At 35.5% G+C, this 20,633-nt stretch overlaps 1 protein-coding gene across 1 annotated transcript; it reads right to left on the minus strand.

Annotated features, from left to right (window-relative positions):
• Window positions 1-5,847: 5,847 nt before the first annotated feature.
• Window positions 5,848-17,507, minus strand: LOC107565819 (major facilitator superfamily domain-containing protein 8-like). The gene is made up of 12 exons (XM_016251099.1): window positions 17,432-17,507; window positions 17,048-17,233; window positions 16,864-16,926; window positions 15,160-15,279; window positions 14,996-15,075; window positions 14,180-14,477; window positions 13,789-13,862; window positions 9,040-9,253; window positions 8,663-8,785; window positions 8,331-8,461; window positions 7,533-7,641; window positions 5,848-6,023 (listed from the first exon to the last, which is right to left on the minus strand). Exons 1-11 carry the CDS (start codon window positions 17,505-17,507, stop codon window positions 7,561-7,563), a joined length of 1,446 nt encoding a protein of 481 aa, XP_016106585.1. The 3' UTR covers window positions 5,848-6,023; window positions 7,533-7,560.
• Window positions 17,508-20,633: the final 3,126 nt, after the last annotated feature.

Raw genomic sequence — 20,633 nt, forward strand, 5'->3', positions numbered from 1 at the left:
AGTAGTAGTAGTAGTAGTAGTAGTAGTCTTAGTAGTAATAACAAACAATAAATATATTAAATTCCATTATGCTACTATATTACGCAGTTTTAACATAAACAAATACACTTAATCTGATAGATATTTCTGATGCAAACTTTTTGTAATAGTACTAATAAACTGAATGTGTTTTAAATACACAATAACCAGGTTTATATATTGAATAAATCCAATAATAAATCCAATTTCTTTCAATCTCATACATTTTAACGTTTTACATTTAACAAATTCATTGTAAGAGAGTATTGCTTATTCCACAGCTAATATAAATTTTTTAACTAAATAAATGTAATTGTTTTTAGAATTAACATATTTAAGATGATTCTAAGCAATTTGAATAAATGCATTTTGGAAATTGCTTGATATTAATAATAATAATAATTGAATGAAATCAAATAGATGCAAACTGTATTTTTTGAGTGCAGAAATCAAAAATCAGTTTCATTTATTTCATTCACAAATATTCATCACATTACGTTTATTAGTTTTGGTTAAAATTTTATATTATAATATTTTTTTATTTTTTTTATTCAGTGTACAGTGAGGCACTGACAATAGAAGTAAATGGGCCAACTAATAAACGTTAAAGTACAGATTCAGTAGTACTGTCACAAGACATAAAGAACACGTTTGTTGACATGATTTTAGTGTGTAAAAAACATCTGTGTGAAATTATATTCAATTTTATATTAAATTCAAAACTTAGTTGCCATGACAACAAGATACCGTAAACCCTAAACCCCCAAAATTATCATGAAAATTATGTCTTTAACAGTTTTATAACACAAATTATACAGAAGAACAGACTAATTCATGTTTTTACCAAATTCTAAGCCTCACATTTTCATTGTGCTTCACCATAGCCTTGATTTGTGCTTCTTTTTTAATGAAAACAAGGGATGAGTCAAAATTCATTTTGTGGTAGAACACGGCACAAAAAGAGGCAAAAAATTGCTTTGCACCTACATTGCAATAAATATTTTAAAAAATAATAATTAAAAAAAAACATAAATTGATGACTTCTGAATATTGTAAAATATGTGTTTGGCAACATTATATTACAAGGAGAGTCTGTTGGTCAGTCTTAGGCTTTTTAATATCATCCCACTAGATTTATTTTCATGATAACATTTGGCGAAAGGAACCATCTTACTGGTTGACTGGCTCATATTGTCATAATGACTTATCTAGGGTGGATGAAGTCCTGGGCACAAGCCCCGGCAACATGGCTGCTTGGCTCGCAATATGGCAGCGGGGATTATTAAAACTAATAGATTACCTGCCAAACAGAATGAAGACAAATGGAGGCGGCTGCATCACTTCAAGGTTGATTTTTTTTTGTACCGTTTTTCAACTGACGCTGCATAGCTTTTGCCGTGCTGTTATGAGTGAGCTAATGAAAGGTATTTTTCTCACATGTGAGCACAGGTAATGTGGTTTGGGATCTCGTGAAGGACAGCCCTTGTTTTTCAAGCCATGAGTGTTTGAGTGTATGTGCGTCTTCTGTGCCCTTCAAGATGACGACCATAATGCAATTAGTCATTGATCTCTTGTTGACCTCCCATGGAGTCCTTATCAATTTGTAATAACTTCCATGTGCACTTCTAATGCAATCAAGAGGCTGACTGTGAAAAGCACAGCACAGGAACGTCCATCTGAGTTCCCACAGAAACCAATCACAGCTAATCAGTAAGAAAAGCAATGCTGATGACAATTTAGACACAAAAATCTTGTTTGGTGACTCATCCGTTGGAGGGGCGAGAGGACACCACAGAGCTGGACATGAAAATCGAGGATGCTTGCTTAGAAAACACCCTAGAACAGCAAAGCCAACTGTTGATTTTTGCAGTGAAAGTCCTTTTGAAATTCTTAGTATAAAGTGTAAGGCCTTGAAGGTGTACGGTATCCCTTGTTAAAAAGCAGTGCACTTAATTGTATTAAATGTGCACTTGTACTGCACTTCAAATCATAAAAGTCTAGTAAAGAAATGTAGAGGTATTTACAATTATATTTTATATCGTTTTGTTTTATTTAGTAATTTATGTATTTGGTCATTCTTGAAAGTGCACTCATTTTGATGTACTGACACATGTAACTTACTTGATTATAATTTCATCAATAGTGAGTTATTTGTGAGTTATAAAGTTGATCAACTTTATTAAATAGCAACTTTATCATTACAAATAGATTTAGATACATGACAAGTTTCAATAAAAAATGACATTAAAGATTATTTGAGTACATTCGTCAGTACACTTTAATTAACCATATTTCAAAGACAATAGTAGTAATTATGAAATTGTGTGTGTGTGTGTGTGTGTGTGTGTGTGTGTGTGTGTGTGTGTGTGTGTGTGTGTGTGTGTGTGTGTGTGTATAAAGTATGCACTTACAGTATAAGTCCTCCATAAGTGGGTCAAAAAACTCAAAAAGTTCAAATAATTGCATTTAACATATATTTATAATATAATACATTTTCATTTACTTGTACAAAATCCAATTAAGTAAATATTTACACGATTTATTATGTTGAAGGCATTTGTTCAAGCCCGTTACCCAATTTATTGTAAGAAAAAAACAGACAAACAGCTGTTTTCTCCAGCTTATGGGGAATATTATTAGAATGATAGCTATAAACAAATATATGTTGCAAGCTAGCTAGCCCATTCTGAGGAATATGTTCATTTAGGGTAAAGGTGCAACCGTGTTACCAGTTCTTGAATGTTTATCTAATATTTATTGGAATCAGGCTTTTAAACTTTGAAACACGAATTTATAGAACAGGGTTGCAAAAATTGCATACATTGAAAATATTGCATATAAAATACATAAAACATCATATGCATTATTTAGTTTGACCTCCCAGATGTGAAAAATATTTCATTTTTTAAGGAAAGTTCATCTGAGTTCAAAAAAATCTGACCATGCAAACAACTGTGTTTGAACACCTTCATGCAGGTTTCAGCATACACTGGTCTTCAACAATAATAAGCTGCCTATCTAAAACAGTTATGACCATATTGGAATTTTAGCTGGCTTGAAACAGTCTAAGCTAAAACTGCTACAGTAGTCTGTTTTTACAGCAGGAACATTTTCACATTTTATCATCAATTCCTCATTTTGTTTATTGAAACATCTCGGTTGCATGGGTTTTACAGCTTAATCCAACCCATTTTTACTTTTTCATGCTTGCATCTTTTGTGCTTTTGGGATGAAGGCTGCGTCTTAGTGTCAGAGCAAACAATTAATTTATGTTGTTTCGAGATGAGAAGAGAGGATAGTCTTGGTTTGGAGGGGGTTATGAGTGTTTGCCATTAGCACTTGCAGCACTTGCGTCGAGCGTGATTTCATTTCTGATAATTGCTCCAAATGTGGTTCATATAAACCAATCATAAACCATTTACTTACCATAATTTACCTTAAACCTGATTTTCCTCCTCCACAAATGCTACTCCTCACTCAATATAACTACAAACTCGCGCAATATATGCTGAATGCTTCTTCTCTCCTGTCTTTTCACTTTAAAGTTTTGTCAACAAATCTAACTCTTCTCTCCAGGCTCCAATTCTCTTGTAGCACTGGCCTGAACTCTTTCGGGTTACCCTCTGTGTTACGCTAAACACGTTTGGCCGACATGTTTAATCCCGAGCCGCTTATTTCGTCTGACACATATTTGTCAAACAGGCCGTGGCCACAATCTAAATGACATTTTCAAATGAAGAGAGAGGAGCTGCGCTGAGATGGCACGTAAGCCTCTTGAACGCAAATGCCAGCCCATTATTCTGATGCCGAACATCCCGCAGGATAAAAAGCTGGCATTAATTTACTAAAAAAGCTCTTGTTTTTTCTTTCCCCCCTCCGTCATTTATGTCATTATACTCTGATGTCCAAACAATGCTTCTCATTAACATGAAACCATGATGTTTTCTAGATGGTGTGACCGGTATCGTGAAGGAAAGTCACTCATAAACAATTTATAAACAGTAAAGCTATAAGGAAATACATTTTCTTTTTAATATTGTCGACAGAGCTGGGCGGCTATCAGAAGACATCACTCAGAATGAGACGGACGTCTGATGTCTGACAGATTTATGACAGTGTCATGATTATAACTGTCGCAATTGCTCTCAATTACAGTGATCGCCTTCTCACAGTGTGTTAACGCTCTTCCTGCCCATCACTTCTACAGATGTGAACACGTATGTGGGATTGGGATAATAATCTTCTTTCACACAGAGCTGTTGCAGGATTATGAGATCATGTGGATTGAGGGGTGAAAGGTTAAACGCTTATTGCTCTGCAATACATTGAGTGGAATGGACCATTTTCATATCTCCCTGGGTTTGGTACAATGGGAGACCATAGCACATGTTATTGCAGCATATCCTTCCACAGCCAAATGAAAAATTAAAGAGATAGTTCACCCAAAAATGAAAATGCTGTCAGTGGTTACTTAGCCTCTTGTTGTTCTGTGGAACATGAAAGAGTTTTGGTTCACATTGACTTCTATTATATGGACACAATTTCAGTCAACAATCTTTCTTTTTGTTTTGCAAGGTTTGGAACAACCTGAGGGTGAATGAATGATGACAGTGTTTTCATTTTTGGGTGCACTATCCCTTTCGATTTTACACATTCACCCTCATAATTGAAGAGATATGTCAAAAAATAAATTAGTAGCCTTTAAATAACCTTGGGCAACTATAATTAGTTTCATTGATGCAACAGTGTTGACTTGTTTACTAGATTAATGCCAGTGTCATATGACACAAAGTAGTAATAGCTATACATTAAATAATGCCCATTAAGCGAGAATAAAGATTGCTAGATTTACCCTGCTAATAATTAAAGGTAAAATACGTTACTGAACTCTGTGAAATAGTCCACAATCCAAAATGGTAGTTAAATATTTACAACACATGAATAAAATATCAGTGATAATGTATATTTATAACATTTATGTACAGAAAAAAGAATCAGAAGATATAAGGGCGCCTCAGCAAAAGCAAAGCTATTGAATGACAGGATGCCACAATAATGCTGGTGGTGATTAATTCATAAAGCTTCTGTATTTGGTGAACACAGATTTTAATGAGTTTACAATGATAATATTTCAAAACCATCTACCATCGGCAGATCATACGCACCAGAGGGCACATAAATATTCAGTTTCCCTCTTAAGATGAGTAAATATCCAAAGAAATGACCGATGATCTGTGCAGAATAATTGCATGTATCATTTGTTTTTGAGAAACTCACACACACACACACACACACACATGCATAGAGTTTTTTTCAATGTCAATCTCTTTAAGGGACAATAGCGCCATCATCTGTTCATTCAATACAAATTGCCACACTCTTTCATATTACCATATCAGGAGATGCTCAAACCATAAGACATTTAGATTAAAAGAGTCACACAGTAAATACGTTAACCAAAATATGTTAGATTTAAGGATATGTTATATCAAATGTAATGTGTGTGTGTGTGTGTGTGTGTGTGCGTGTTTATGTGGTTTATGAGGACACAATTTTGTATAATAACATGGGTATGATGGGGTATTACAATGAGAAGGTGATTTATGAGGACATTTTCAGTGTCCCCGTAATTCAAAAGGCTTATAAATAATTCAGAATGTGTTTTTTTGAAAATCTAAAAATGCCCAACGTTTCCTGTGAGGGGTAGGTTTAGGGGTAGGGTTGGTGTAGGGCAATAGAAAATACGCTTTGTACAGTATAAAAACCATTACGCCTATGGAGAGTCCCCATAAACCATAAAAACAAACATGTGTGTCTGTGTGTGTGTGTGTGTGTGTGTGTGTGTGTGTGTGTGTGCGTGTGTGTGTGCCCTTCTCGCTGTTCGCGGTCTGCTAGCACTGGCAGGGCCTCTTATCTCCCACTGTTTCAGCATCTGCTCTGTACAGCCCCACACAAGTGCTAAACTTTGGCAGACAGACCGCAGAGAGAGGGGCTCTTGCTCTGTGCTGAAATATGAAAATCACACAGATAGATTAATTTACCAATGACAGCTTTTGTCATACTGCAGAGAGTGTGATTGTGTGTCATAATGTTGACTGTCGCTAGCGGATTATTATTCAATGGCCCACTTCTTTGCTTTTAGCGCCATATTTAGTGTTGTTTTCCATTCTGAGCAGTTTCTATATTGTGGTTTAAAGCTGCATGGCTGGAGTCTGTGACATTTTAACTCAGCACAGACAAAATAAAAGTTATGAGTGGATTTTCTGTCTGTGTTCAAACGACAATATGTCACCCAGATTGTACACAGTAAAACTGCAGATAAACACCATTTTTTTCTTTAAAGATGAAATGTGTATTGTTTCCATGTCAAAATAGTTTCCCTTGTGAAAAAGAAGTACACTTCAGCACACTACAAGTGCACATTCAATACAATTATGCACTCTAGTTTTTCATAAGGGTTCTATAATACAAGCGTAATATGCAGAGACAACTGTAAGACAGACATTGATGGCAAATGCTGTGGCACTATCAAAATATTGCTCTGAATGTTTGACCGTTCTTACTAGGATGACAGAGCAACATTAGCTCAGTCAAGGAGCTCTGTGATTTGAAGAATGATCTGTTAGCATTAGCATTGCTATACACTCTAAAAAATGCTGGGTTAAATACAACCCAGTGCTGGGTAAAATAGGGACAAACCCAGCAACTGGGCTGTTTTGACCCAGCAGTGGGTTAAATGTTTAACCCAACCTTCTGGGTAGTAACCCAACCGCTGGGTCAAAACAACCCAATTGCTGGGTTTGTCCCTATTTTACCCAGCACTGGGTTGTATTTAACCCAGCATTTTTTAGAGTGTATAGTCTCGATAGAAGGTTATTAACTTGCGCAAGAACCATCCCAACTCCTTTACTAGCAAGCAACTATCCTAAACTGATGTAAAAGGCAGGAGACAGTTAAAAATATAAATACATGTCATGCTTTTAAGAGTCATACAAACACTTTGGGAACTGATGCAAAATATTGTAAGATGTTGTAGTTATGACACCTACCCAGCAAGGGCCAATGGGATCATGCTAAATCACGACCAGCTGGACTCAGCCAATGGGGTGAGTTTGGTGTGCAACTACCTGTTCTTTTTTGACCAATTGTTGTTGTTGTTTTTTCAGTTCCATTAAGTCATGCTGCTGACTGAAATCACACAATTACCCAATAAACAATGTTAGCCCACTGTCTCACCTGTAGAGACAGTTAAAAATATAAATACATGTCATGCTTTTAAGAGTCATCCAAACACTTTGGGAACTGATGCAAAATATTGTAAGATGTTGTAGTTATGACACCTACCCAGCAAGGGCCAATGGGATCATGCTAAATCACGACCAGCTGGAGTTTGGTGTGCAACTACCTGTTCTTTTTTGACCAATTGTTGTTGTTGTTTTTTCAGTTCCATTAAGTCATGCTGCTGACTGAAATCACACAATTACCCAATAAACAATGTTAGCCCACTGTCTCACCTGTATCCTGTGTAGTGAAGGGTGGCGTCTATCCTCCGTTCTCTGAGTCCTCTGCATGCTCCACCCTGGGCGGCTCCACCAGCTTCTCATAGGACAACACCATCATGATCTGACCAGAACAATCACCATTAGTCTCAGTGTTAAAGGGTAATTTTACAAATTACATAGACATTTTTTAGATATTTAAAAATTCTGTAATTGTATTTTTTTTTTTTAGGTTTGTCAAAAGGGAACCATCTTGAATTGTCACCCCTGTTACTATGATTTTGAATAGTAAATAATTACTAATAAAAAAATTATATAAATATAAAAATAAGTAATCTAATATGGACATTCATGAAAATTTCAACATTGAATTTTTATACTAAACTCCTTGAAGTGTTGGGCTTGGGCACAAGGCTAGAAATTACAAAAAAAAACTCTCAACCTTGTTACTGTCAACCCTGTTACTTTTTTGTAGTAACACATCAACTTATGTTGTTATTATTATAAAGTTGCTTGAGATAGCATAATACAATTTGTTAACACTTGAAAGTATTCACTGTCTGATAAAATGTTTAAAATCTAACATTTTTACTTATTTCTAAATCACCTTTTTGAAATAAAAAGGCCACAGACTCTAATGACCCTACAATCTCTTTTAATAGAGATTTTTTTTCAGTTGACTGGATCTATAATAGTCACTGTTTGCACAAAGCAATAAATGTAACTATAATTGAGCTGGTAAATGTGGTTATGATGACATACTAAGGGAAATCTCTGATGATTTTCAGAATCAGTCATGATGAGTCTACACACCATGATGAGGGTCAGTAGGAGCATCATCATACCCAGCATCACATATAGATTTCCTATTAGACCCCCTGCCCACAGAGGACCGAGAATGGTGGCAAGACCCCCGACTGAACGCCGTACACCCTGACTAAAGCCTGTGGACACACACACACATACATACATATATACACACACAACACAAAGTCATTAGAATCAGCACATAGTTTTGAATATCTAAACTTTGACAATAAGTGACACTTATACAAACATGAGTGTTACATGTTTACTCAAGATCTCATCTATCTTTTTCTTCTGTCTCTTTTTGTATTCTCAGTGGACTTCTCTTTGTTTCTCACCTTGTGTTTTCTCAGCTGTAACCTTAGAAAAGAGGGACACCTGAGACACGGCAACAAAAGGAAGTCCCAGTAACTGCAGGAACACTCCGATGATGAACTCAGTCAACTCGAATGCAAAACCACCTAAACAAAAGACATATCGAATCGAGAATGAAAGCGAGAATATCACAGACGATGATAGATAGATAGATAGATATATATATAAATAGATAGATAGATAGATAGATAGATAGATAGATAGAAAGCAGTTCCAAACTAATAATGCATATCATTGAGTTGGCACCAAACTGAGCAGGCATATTGTGTCTGTCCATGCCCAGGTGTATGCCAGATTCTCTGGACATCTGCCACACACACACGCACACACATACACACACCCTGTGGATTGGCCAGGAAGATGAGGCACCAGACACAAGCCCCGCTGCAGATGAGCAGCCCCACCGCCAGCACCACCCGGTCCTCCAGCACACGGCTCAGCCAGCGCACCAGGAAGAAACCTGCAATTACCTCCACCCCACACAGGCTGTACATCACACTGTTCCCCAGCTCACCGAAGCCAAAGTACTTCTGTGTCAGAGGGGTCACCATGGTCTGGAGACGAGAGAACACAGACATCAACTATTCAGAACACCCTAGAAACCACATAGCAACGAGCTTAAAACAGCTCAGAACAACTAATAGCAGGTCTTACATGAGTAAGCATCACTCATATTTTCTTCAGGCAGTGTAAAGTAAATGCAAGATTATAATATACTGTATGTAGCATATGATCTTTCATATAGAAATTTGATTTAGTGTGAAATAATAAAACTAGGCATGATATATCTGATAAAAGATCATGAAAAGGAACATTTGGAACTCTATAACCAGTTTGTCATATCTAGGTTAGGCAACTGGGAAGGTAAATGTGTGTCAATTTCAAATACCTGATTTTATTAAATCAAAGCTTACAGGTGCATCTCAATAAATTAGAATGTCGTGGAAAAGTTCATTTATTTCAGTAATTCAACTCAAATTGTGAAACTCGTGTATTAAATAAATTCAATGCACACAGACTGAAGTAGTTTAAGTCTTTGGTTCTTTTAATTGTGATTATTTTGGCTCACATTTAACAAAACCCCACCAATTCACTATCTCAACAAATTAGAATACTTCATAAGACCAACAAAAAATTTTTTTTAGTGAATTGTTGGCCTTCTGGAAAGTATGTTCATTTACTGTACATGTACTCAATACTTGGTAGGGGCTCCTTGATTAGATTAGATTAGATTAGATTTAGAAGTCCCTACTACTGTGAGCCTTAATCAATCATAATTGGACAGACATTATTTAGTAGCTCAGATGAATGTAGGACAATGTGGGGGGTTTGGTGACTGGCTTTCAGAAGCATTGTGCATATTCAAAGCACATTTTGAATGCAACTTTGAATCCAAAATAACATAATACAAAATCTGTTTTATTTATTATTATTATTATTATGTACTGTGCTCTTATTTAAACAGCTTTACGGTAGAAGTAATACACACATTTAACAATACATTTAATTTAGTGTTTTTTTATAATTATAAGCTTCACATTTTTTGCTTTTCAATACTGCAAACAGCTCAAAATTATTTTAAAAAAGATATCAGATGCCAATTTTCCACAAGTTGGTATGATTTTTTTTAGGGTTTTCATGAAAACATACTTTGGTTAAAATTCCTCAATGTTCATGTAAAACAACACCCTTTTTACCTTGTCAAAAACAGCTATGTTCGCACCGACCCGTTTCGGTGCATGTCTCTTTAAATGTTAATGAGCTACTGCTCACCCCACCCCTCTCTTCCATGGGGCGGACTCCGTATATGTCTCGGAGGTGGTCTTATTCAAATAGCCAGCTATCTACGCAGAAACCAGCTGCAAATTGAAACAGCTCGTTGGATGACACAGTTTGAGACTCATACAGCCCATAACGATCTTGCTGCGTGTTTTCTTTTCAGCTTTTCAGAGCTGGTAGCCAAAAACCTAACTAAATGCAAAAAAAAAGAAAAATTTAATCCGGTGTCCCCTTTAAAACTTTATATTTCACACATTTTAGCAAGCTGCTAGCATATTTTAGCACATAGCATGTACCTTATTTGTTTAGCATATTGCTAGCATACTGTTGCCAAGTTTTAGCTAACTGCTAACATGTTTTAACATGTTGCATGTTTTAAAATTGTGCAAGTATGATGTTAAAGGTGCAGTAAGCAATTTCTTAGAAACACTGTTGAAAGTGGAACGGACTGAACACCAAAACACACTTCTAGCCTATCACCAGTAAGGGGCGTGTCCAGTGGCGCAAAAATGGTGTATGCAGTACATGCAGGGGCTCCATTTTGCCAAAATCAATTTGTGAAAATCTTCTTTAATAAAATTTTATAAATAATCAAAAGCTTAGTTGCTAAAAAATCATGGTCAAATGAACTAACAGAGATTGGTAGTTAACAGTATTTTTTCATTTCTCTATTGCCCAAAAAGTAAAAAAGTCACAATAAATTAGTAAATGGGCGTTTGATTTACATTTGAGAGAAACTGAGAAGATTGTTAACATGGATGCAAACTAGTCAGCTTTTGACAAAAATTGGCATTTTTAAATCAAAATAGGCCATTTGTGTGATTCACATAGATCCCATGAGTTGTTGTTTTTTTTTCAAACTCTTGCTACTTCAGTCTTCAGCACAAAACAATGCTGAACTTTGACAAAAAAAGTGAAGTGATTTAAATTGTCTATAATATAAATCCAAAAGCAAAACGTGAAAAGAACTATATTACGCGTGGAAATGTTAAATGAGATAATAAATGATCCTCTGCTGCCCTCTACTGGTCATAGTGGGAATATCATTTTAACATTTTAATTTTAATTGTGTTTGTTTTCCACCAGGTGGCAGACATCTTCAACTTAAAAATGGCAAATGTTCCATGAATTATCTCTGTAAGTAAAAATGAAAAAAAATGCAGAAGTTCTTTAAAGTTCATTTTACATATAATGCTCTCATTTTGTATAAAAATATATATAAACAATCAACAATTACCCTCGCACACCTGAAGGCAATCAATATGTGCATAGGGAAAAAAACAAAAACAGGTCCAACTAAAACAAGAAAAATAAATCCTGCACATTATCCTCACTTGCAAATATATATATAAAAAATTAATGTATTCACATACAACGTTTCGGTCCAATGACCTTACCTGATGAAGGTCATTGGACCGAAACGTTACATGTGAATACATTTATTTTTATATATATAAAAAATAAATAAAAATATGAATAATTTTGAGACAAAACAAAAAAGTACCTTAAATCCCTCCAAAATTGCCTAACTAAAAAGTGAGCAATATTACATGTTTTTAAAAAAGTGCTCTAATGTCTGTTTCTTTATTTCTTTCTTTATTTTATTTTAATTTTTTTGTTGTGGTATTGAAAATGGGGAGGGGGTTCGCACTTTTTTTCACTCTTGATGAGTTTGTATCCTTCCATGCACAAGCTAGTTATTGGGCTTTTGGTTACTGACTTACAGACATTTTTCTGTGAGGGTTAGTGTTAGGGGCTAGAATATGGGGGCGCCCACACTGATGCATGTTGTGGATCCTTTTGGGTAGGGTGTTTTTCACACTTTTGGGTAGTGTTTCTCAGAAATCGCCTTCACCTTTAACACTCTGATACCATTTTAACATCTGGATAGCACATTTTTTAGCATATTGATGTTGATAACATTGGTATCAATTGCTTGCATTCTTTTAGTGTGTTTAACATGCTAGCAAGCTGCTATCATATTTTGCTGCTAGCAGATTTTAGCATTTTGGTAGCCTATTGCTAACATATTCTTAACACATTTAAGCACACTGCTGGCATGTTTCAATATGCTAACACATTTCTAACATATTTTATCATTTGCTAGCATGTTTTAACCTATTGCCAGCATGTTTTAACATGTTGAGCACATTTCTTCCATATTTTGCTTCCATGCTGTTAGTGTGTTTTAACATGATGTTAGCACACTGCACGCTTGTTATAGCATGTTTTATCATGTTGCTAGTCAGCATTTGGTTTACATTTCGGATTATGTTGGTATGTTTTAGCACATTGCTAGTTTTAAAATCTTAAAAGCATATTGTTAACACTCTCCCTGTTGAAAAAAACAGCATATGCTGGTTAGGTATGTTTGACGCTGGAATGCTGGTTTTAGCTGGTCCTTTGCTGGTTTAAGCAGGTCCTTTGCTGGTTTATTCTGGTCCTTTGCTGGTTTATTCTGGTCCTTTGCTGGGTTATGCTGGTCCTTTGCTGGGTTATGCTGGTCCTTTGCTGGGTTATGCTGGTCCTTTGCTGGGTTATGCTGGTCCTTTGCTGGGTTATGCTGGTCCTTTGCTGGGTTATGCTGGTCCTTTGCTGGGTTATGCTGGTCCTTTGCTGGGTTATGCTGGTCCTTTGCTGGGTTATGCTGGTCCTTTGCTGGGTTATGCTGGTCCTTTGCTGGGTTATGCTGGTCCTTTGCTGGGTTATGCTGGTCCTTTGCTGGGTTATGCTGGTCCTTTGCTGGGTTATGCTGGTCCTTTGCTGGGTTATGCTGGTCCTTTGCCAGCACATGACCAGCATAAACCAGCAAAAGGACCAGCTTAAACCAGCAAAGGACCAGCTAAAACCAGCATACCTAACCAGCATATGCTGTTTTTTTCAACAGGGTGATATAGCATGTTTTATCACTCTGCTAACATTTTTAACATGTTGCTAGCACATTTCTAACATATTTTAGCACACTGCTAGTATGTTTTAACATGATCTGTTGCTAGCATGTTTTAGCATGCTTCAGCACATTGCTACCATTTCCTATGCTAGTTGCTAGGCTTTGCTAATGGTTCCATAAGTGGGATCCATTACAGCATACCAAGTCAGAATATTCTGAAAGTCTGTGCTGAGTTTGGTGGTCATGGCTTGAAAGCTCTAATGTGGCCTAATATTTTTTGGTTTCAGAAGAAGAAGCTTATAGTAGATCAGCAGGTTGGCTTTGTTAAGCCTTTGTTGCTAATGTTCATCTGACAACAAGTGAACCAGCACTGCCACTGGTGCCACTTAGTAGTTTCATGAGGCTGATGACGACTTCTACCTCGAGTGCTGTCTGATTGAAGAGAGTGATGAACTGAGCGGTGAGGAGAACCACCACCTCCTCCCTCAGGAACTCTACAGAGAGAAAGAGAGAGAACGCTGTAGATCTCAGGCATTTCAAAGCTGCCAAGACAGGATTGAGTATAATGGAGATATCTACCACGTGCACACACACACACACACACACACACACTGCAATCATAGACCAAAAGACAGAATGAGTTGATCAATAAAGCTTTTTCAGGCCACTACTCTCTCAGATTAGCACCTCGGATACAACAAAGAAGGAATCAATGCCACACCAACTCAAAATTCTCTGCCAAAACACACACACACACACACACACACACACACAGCACCTTTGTCATTAGACAATAAACTCTGGGCTTCACCTTGACTGGCACTGAAGTTTTCAAAGGGGTCAGGGGTGTCTAGAGAGGGCGAATCTGGAGGAGAAGGTGGGAGTTCAGATGAGAGCTGGGTCTCTGTTTGTTCTGGACTGACGGAGCCATACGAGTCCTCTGCTGCAGCCATGTGTTCATCCTCTAGACTCATGAGGGGCTCATCTTCTTCACCTCTGACCTCTCTGAGGGGCATTTGCTGCTCAGGGAAGGAGTCCAGTGGTGGGATGTCCCAGTACAGAACCATTACTGCAAACTGCATAAGCACCCACATCCCGCACATGAAGAGCTGCAAGGGACAGCAAGCTTTAAAAAACAGGCTAACTTACATAAAAGGGCTTAAAAATTATAAACAAATAAATAAATAAATAACTTACTGGTTAATCTCACAAAGAACATGTCTGTGTCATATTTTAGATGTTTTAAATTCTTGTTAGCTTCCTGTGTTTTTAATTTAATTTAATTTGTAATTTGTAATAATTTATTTTGTAACACATTACAATAAAGTCTCATTAGTTAACATTAGTTAATGCATTACCTCATAATAACTAAGTAATACATTATTACAGTATTGATTAGTCTTTGTTACCAACTTTTCATTGTTAGTTCATGTAGGACCATTAAATCATATTAACCCCCCACCCACCCCTAATAATACCAACTCTACTTATGATCTGAATCAGGTCTGTTACATTAAGGAGACATCCAAAATGTGCAGTGTTTCCAAGCTGTATCAATCATTATGTGCAACATAATGTGTTTGAGAATTCAAGTAAATTAATAAGAGATGAGCCAAAACAGACTTACCCCAGGTGAGGTGTACTTATTTACTACAAATGGACCCAGTTTGAAATCACACAACCTTAGAAAGATATTGAAAGCAGGACCTGAAAGTAAAAATGCACATTGGCTAAATATTAAATGGAAGAAAGTACTTTTGCCACTTATTATGTCGTCGAACACTGACTCACCGATCAGCAGTCCAGCCTGACGGCATGCCATGACATCAGCAAAGACTCTAGCTCGCTCATCAGGGAGAGTAGTGCGTGTGAGGAACCCAAAAATCGAAGAACCTGCTCCTGCTCCAATACCTGATGGATGGATGAAGTAGTTTATATGTGATGTACTCAGCATTCATGGAAATATAGATAGTTTTTTTTCTTATTATTATTATTTATTTACATACAAATGTATAGAAATTATATTTTGCATACAGAAAATGAATGCATTTTTATTTACATACTTTTTTACATACATATTTTTTTCCCACTTAATTTTTCTCCCAATTCTGAATCTGTCAAAATACATAATATTATATGTAACTTATTAAATGATGTGTGTGTGTGTGTGTGTGTGTGTGTGTGTGTGTGTGTGTGTGTGTGTGTGTGTGTGTGTGTGTGTGTGTGTGCATGTTTATGTGGTTTATGAGGACACAAATTTGTATAATAACATGGGTATGACATAGGTATTACAACGAGAAGGTGATTTATGAGGACATTTTCACTGTCCCCGTAATTCAAAAGGCTATAAATAATTCAGAATTCGTTTTTTTGAAAATCTAAAAATGCAGAAAGTTTCCTGTGAGGGGTAGGTTTAGGGGTACTGTTGGTGTAGGGCAATAGGAAATACAGTTTATACAGTATAAAAACCATTACGTCTATTGAGAGTCCCCATAAACCATAAAAACAAACCTGTGTGTGTGTGTGTGTGTGTGCGTGCGTGCGTGCGTGTGTGTGTGTGTGAGCTGAAAGGCCTCTGCCAATGATATTCTGGTTCAGTGTTTGATGTAAGCTGATGCTGCACAGCAGAACCCTTCACCTCCCCAGCTCCACCTGTCTCTGCTACAACAATGATGCATGGCTATTCATGCAGCATCAGCATACAGTATCTTAGACGCACACACAGATATGGACAAAAATATTGTGACACATCTCTTAATTATTGAATTCAGGTGTTTCAATCAAACCCACTGCCACAAGTGTATTAAATCAAGCATCTAGCCATGCAGTCTGCAGTGAATTTAAGTGTGGTACTATGGATGCCATCTTTGCAATAAGTCAGTTCATGAGCTTTTTTGAGAGCTCCTTTGACTTGGCCTATCTGCTACTTTATGTATGTGTAACAACCCAAGCTAGTTAAGTTTTGTTATGGAGTTTCCAATGGTTTTATTGTGTTTTAACACAATTTTGTTCCCTACCATACAAATAAGTGGTTTTTTAAACCAGTGTTGAATAGGGGTTGAATCTTACCAACAAAAAAATTATAATAATAAAAATCGTATAACTCAAAAATATTACATTATATATTGACATTACCACTTTTATTAAAATACCAAACTGTTATAGATGCAACTATTACATTTGTAAATTATTACAGTCTCTTGGGGGTTGAATATTTTTGATTGCAATTGCGTGTGTATATTTATTTTATAGTATATATTTAATACTTTATTATACATAATAGATTCACACATCTAAACAAGTTATTGTGTCTGGTCAGGATGATTCAACTCTGCACTAATTACAATCTAATGAGAATCATTAATCAAACAACAGATCTCTCTGTTAGCATCTATTTGATGTCTCAAATTACACTAATGTTGATGCTTTGCACCACAGGAGCAGGGAAGTTCACAAACAAACTAACAGAACAGTGCAACTTCAAAATATCCTCACCTGCAACAAGTCGACTGGACAGAAGAAGCCATTTTGAATATCCCATAAAATACATGAAGTTTCCTATAAGACAAGTGTGTTGCAATGAGCAAGTCAAAGAGATCATAACTGCACAAGAACGAGGGATTTTTGATCTATTTCAAAACCCAAATCACATTATACATCTCCATTCTTCAGTACTGACCCACAATTTCAAACACATTGGAGAAGAGGATGATGGTCTTTGTAGCTCTGGTCTTGTCTGACCAGTGACCAAACACTGGACCAGACACCAGCCCACTGAAGCTGAACGCAGATAGACCCAAGCCAAGGAAATAAGGTGGTGCCTCTAATAACTGCAGATATCTCCATATAGTGGGCAGAATAACAGCTGGGAGAGAGATAGAAGACTATTTAAACAGTAGACGTGCAAAATTCAATCAATACATTCACCATTTACACATTAATAGAATTTAAGGCTTTCTTGAGGATATTAAGCACTATCGATTCAAACAAGCAATCTTGCTGCATGGATTTTTTATTTTTTTGTATTAGGGAGAAAAGAAAAGTACTAGTCAAATATACGTACCATATTCCACGCCACTCAAAAGAAATATTAATCCAATAGTAAGAAAAGACAGCTTTCTTTTTTGTCTGTAATCCATCATAGTGTTTCTGTAGGCTATTTTCTCAGCACTTGATCATTCCTCTTCCTCGTGATCCAATTATTGTAATGAGAAGGATGATGTTCTCCATTACTGACTCTGCTATGTAACCTCGTCTTACTGTAGGCTATGTCTCTATTTTGTGGGTCATGGCAGATGTATTATTCAGCAAAAGAAAAAGTATCAACCATGTGGTGTCGGCGAGTTTAGGAAAGACTAGGGAAAATTTGGTTTTTACACAAACACGCTGTCGTTGTTCAGTGGATCCCTTTTCCTTGAATATGATCGGTCAGGTCCCCCTCATGAGCTGAAGATAAATGCTGTATAATCTACCTTCTCACTGATGCAGCACTGAAGATAAACGGGGTTCAGACACTTCCAGGAGTGTCTGTACAGAGAACAAGCACCAGAGATCTAGTATTACCTGTGGGCTTGTATCCATTATTTATCATGTTCAGGTGAAGTGTACTGTAATTCTACTCCCTTAAAGCTGTATCTTCACTTCTTTGGATCGTTATTACAGAAATTCAGCTAATTACTAGCTGACAATGATATAGATTTCTTCATACATAGGGTGATACTTCATGATAACTTCATTAGTTAGTCATTAACAAACATGGTAACATACTGTGGTATTACAATGATTTTTTTGACACATACCTGCACTGTAAAAAAAAAATTCTGTAGATTTTACAAAATAATTTTGGCAGCTGTGGTTGCCAGAATAATTTTGTAAAAAATACAGAAAAACTGTAAGCACATTCACGGCCCAAAACTGTCAATTTTACCGTATAAAACAAGAATTTACAAACAAGAAAATTTGAATGTAAATCAGTAAATTCAACAATGCACACTGCTATTAAAATCTGTTTTGTACCTTTAACATACTGACAACCACCATAATAATGCAGGTGGTTAAAGAGAAAGCCAAATGAAGAATCACAGCTCATCACAAGCAGCTTCGCCACAAGCAGAAGTATATACTAACATATAGAAGGTGCACAGAGTCATTCATGCAAACACAAAACACCATCATGGTAACACACATGATACTTAAATAATGCATTCAACTTTCATTAAACAACAGAAGATGTAACAAAGACCAAATGTACATAACTGATAACAAAAACTATTTAAAAAACATGATTATTTAAACAAAATACTTTCAAATGTGGAGTGTCATGCAGGGAATTCTGGGAATACCAGTTTACAGTTTTTGAATGTAAATAATACACACTGATTTGTTATTTTTACTTCTAAAAACTGTCAAATTAACAGCATTTTACTGTAAAATTTCATTAAATGTCTGGTTAGATATTTTACAGTTTTTCCCTGTATATAGTACGGGAACTTACTGTTAACCTATTAACAGTTTTTTTCCGTAGCGTTTTTACAAAATTTTACAGTTAAAATTACATTTATTTTTTACAGTGTGGAGTCTTGTGTAATTATCCATGGTATATGGTAATCATTCAGTACCATGGTATATCGAAGTACCATAGGTTATGTTGATACCATAAGTGTACCATGGTACCTCCGTACATCTTTGAACATTAGAAATGTAATGATAGTTGTATTGGAATGTACCTTCACTTGTGAAAAAGGAGTGTGCTTGTATTAAATGTGCACTTATAGTGTACTTTAATTCTTACAAGTCTATTTTTAAAAAAAACTGTACTTATAGATAACATGATATTCATTAAATAAAAGGCTTCTAAAAAAGAGCATGCTTTCATGACTGTTTCTTGCTTTAGAAACACTTTTTGATGTGTTTACTAATATATTAAAGCACAAAGTACTTGATTATGAAATTAACTTTAGTGTGTTATTCAATATTAAATGTGAAGTTTTATGTTATATTTTATTATTATTACATGTATTTGCTCATTTATCATTCAAATTATTTTTAAATGTACTAAATGTATCTTTCTAAAATGTTTAACTAGAAATATATTCTAATTCATAACATACTGTACAAGAATCAATAGAAATTAAAGTATAAGCATATTTTAGTTTGCCATAAATTCTTGCCAGTACATTTGACAGTACACTTCAAACATATTTGAAAAGCAATAGTAATAAATTATATACAAAGATATACTTAAGTACATTGAAAAAGCCCTCTAAATTTCAGCTAATTGCATTTAATACATGCTATACTACATTTAATAATGCATTTTAATTTAATTGCAAATAGCATACAATATGTAATGTTCGAAAACCTTACATTCAGTTTGCGCTCAAGTATATTCTTTTAAAGTATATCATTAAAGTATAAAGTATTTATTTTCATAATAAGTATCCTAAAGTATCTGTTAAGAATTATGCAATATTTGTTAATGACTTCTTAGAAAATGTGTTATAAAATGTTTCCCTTGCATGTTTTGTATATAAAATTCAATTAAAATTCATTAAAATTAAAGGGGTCATAAGACTTTGCAAAAAAGAACATTATGTTGTGTATTTGGTGTAATGCAATGTGTTTATGCGGTTTAAGGTTCAGATAACACATTATTTTCCACATAATGTACATTATTGTTACTCCGCTATGCCCCGCCTTTCTGAAATGCGTCGATTTTTACAAAGCTCATCGGTCTGAAAAGGTGTATGCTGATTGGCCAGCTATCCAGTGCATTGTGATTGAAGAATTGATCACGTTTTATTGTAGACCTATTTATTGTAGTACATTTTGTTGAACTTGATGTAGAATTTATAATATATAATCTTTTAAGGGAATAGATTTTTCCCTATAGATTTATATTACAACTGTGGCATGTTGTAGCTATTGTCTCTAAATGTGCAGGCTGTTGTTTTTCATAACAAATGCTATATATATTAATTTTAAAAAATAAGTCGTTATTGGCCTGGTAATGAATAATAGGCTAACCTTATTATAACAAATGCTGTTAAGAAATATGATACATTTTCATAAGAGCAAGTACAAATCGAGAGCCATGTGTAAATGGGTTCTAATGATGAGTGATGGAAAAACCTCACCTTCAGACATTCCAAGAAATGGCATAGATTAAATCATGAAGAGCCTGATGAACTGTTAAGAAGTAAGAAATAAACAGTATCAATATAAGAAAATGTTAAGTTAGATTGACTTCCCATGGCATGTTGAAT

This window comes from Sinocyclocheilus grahami, unplaced genomic scaffold (assembly GCF_001515645.1).
Source record: "Sinocyclocheilus grahami isolate Dianchi unplaced genomic scaffold, SAMN03320097.WGS_v1.1 scaffold1029.1, whole genome shotgun sequence".
Lineage (NCBI taxonomy): Eukaryota > Metazoa > Chordata > Actinopteri > Cypriniformes > Cyprinidae > Sinocyclocheilus > Sinocyclocheilus grahami.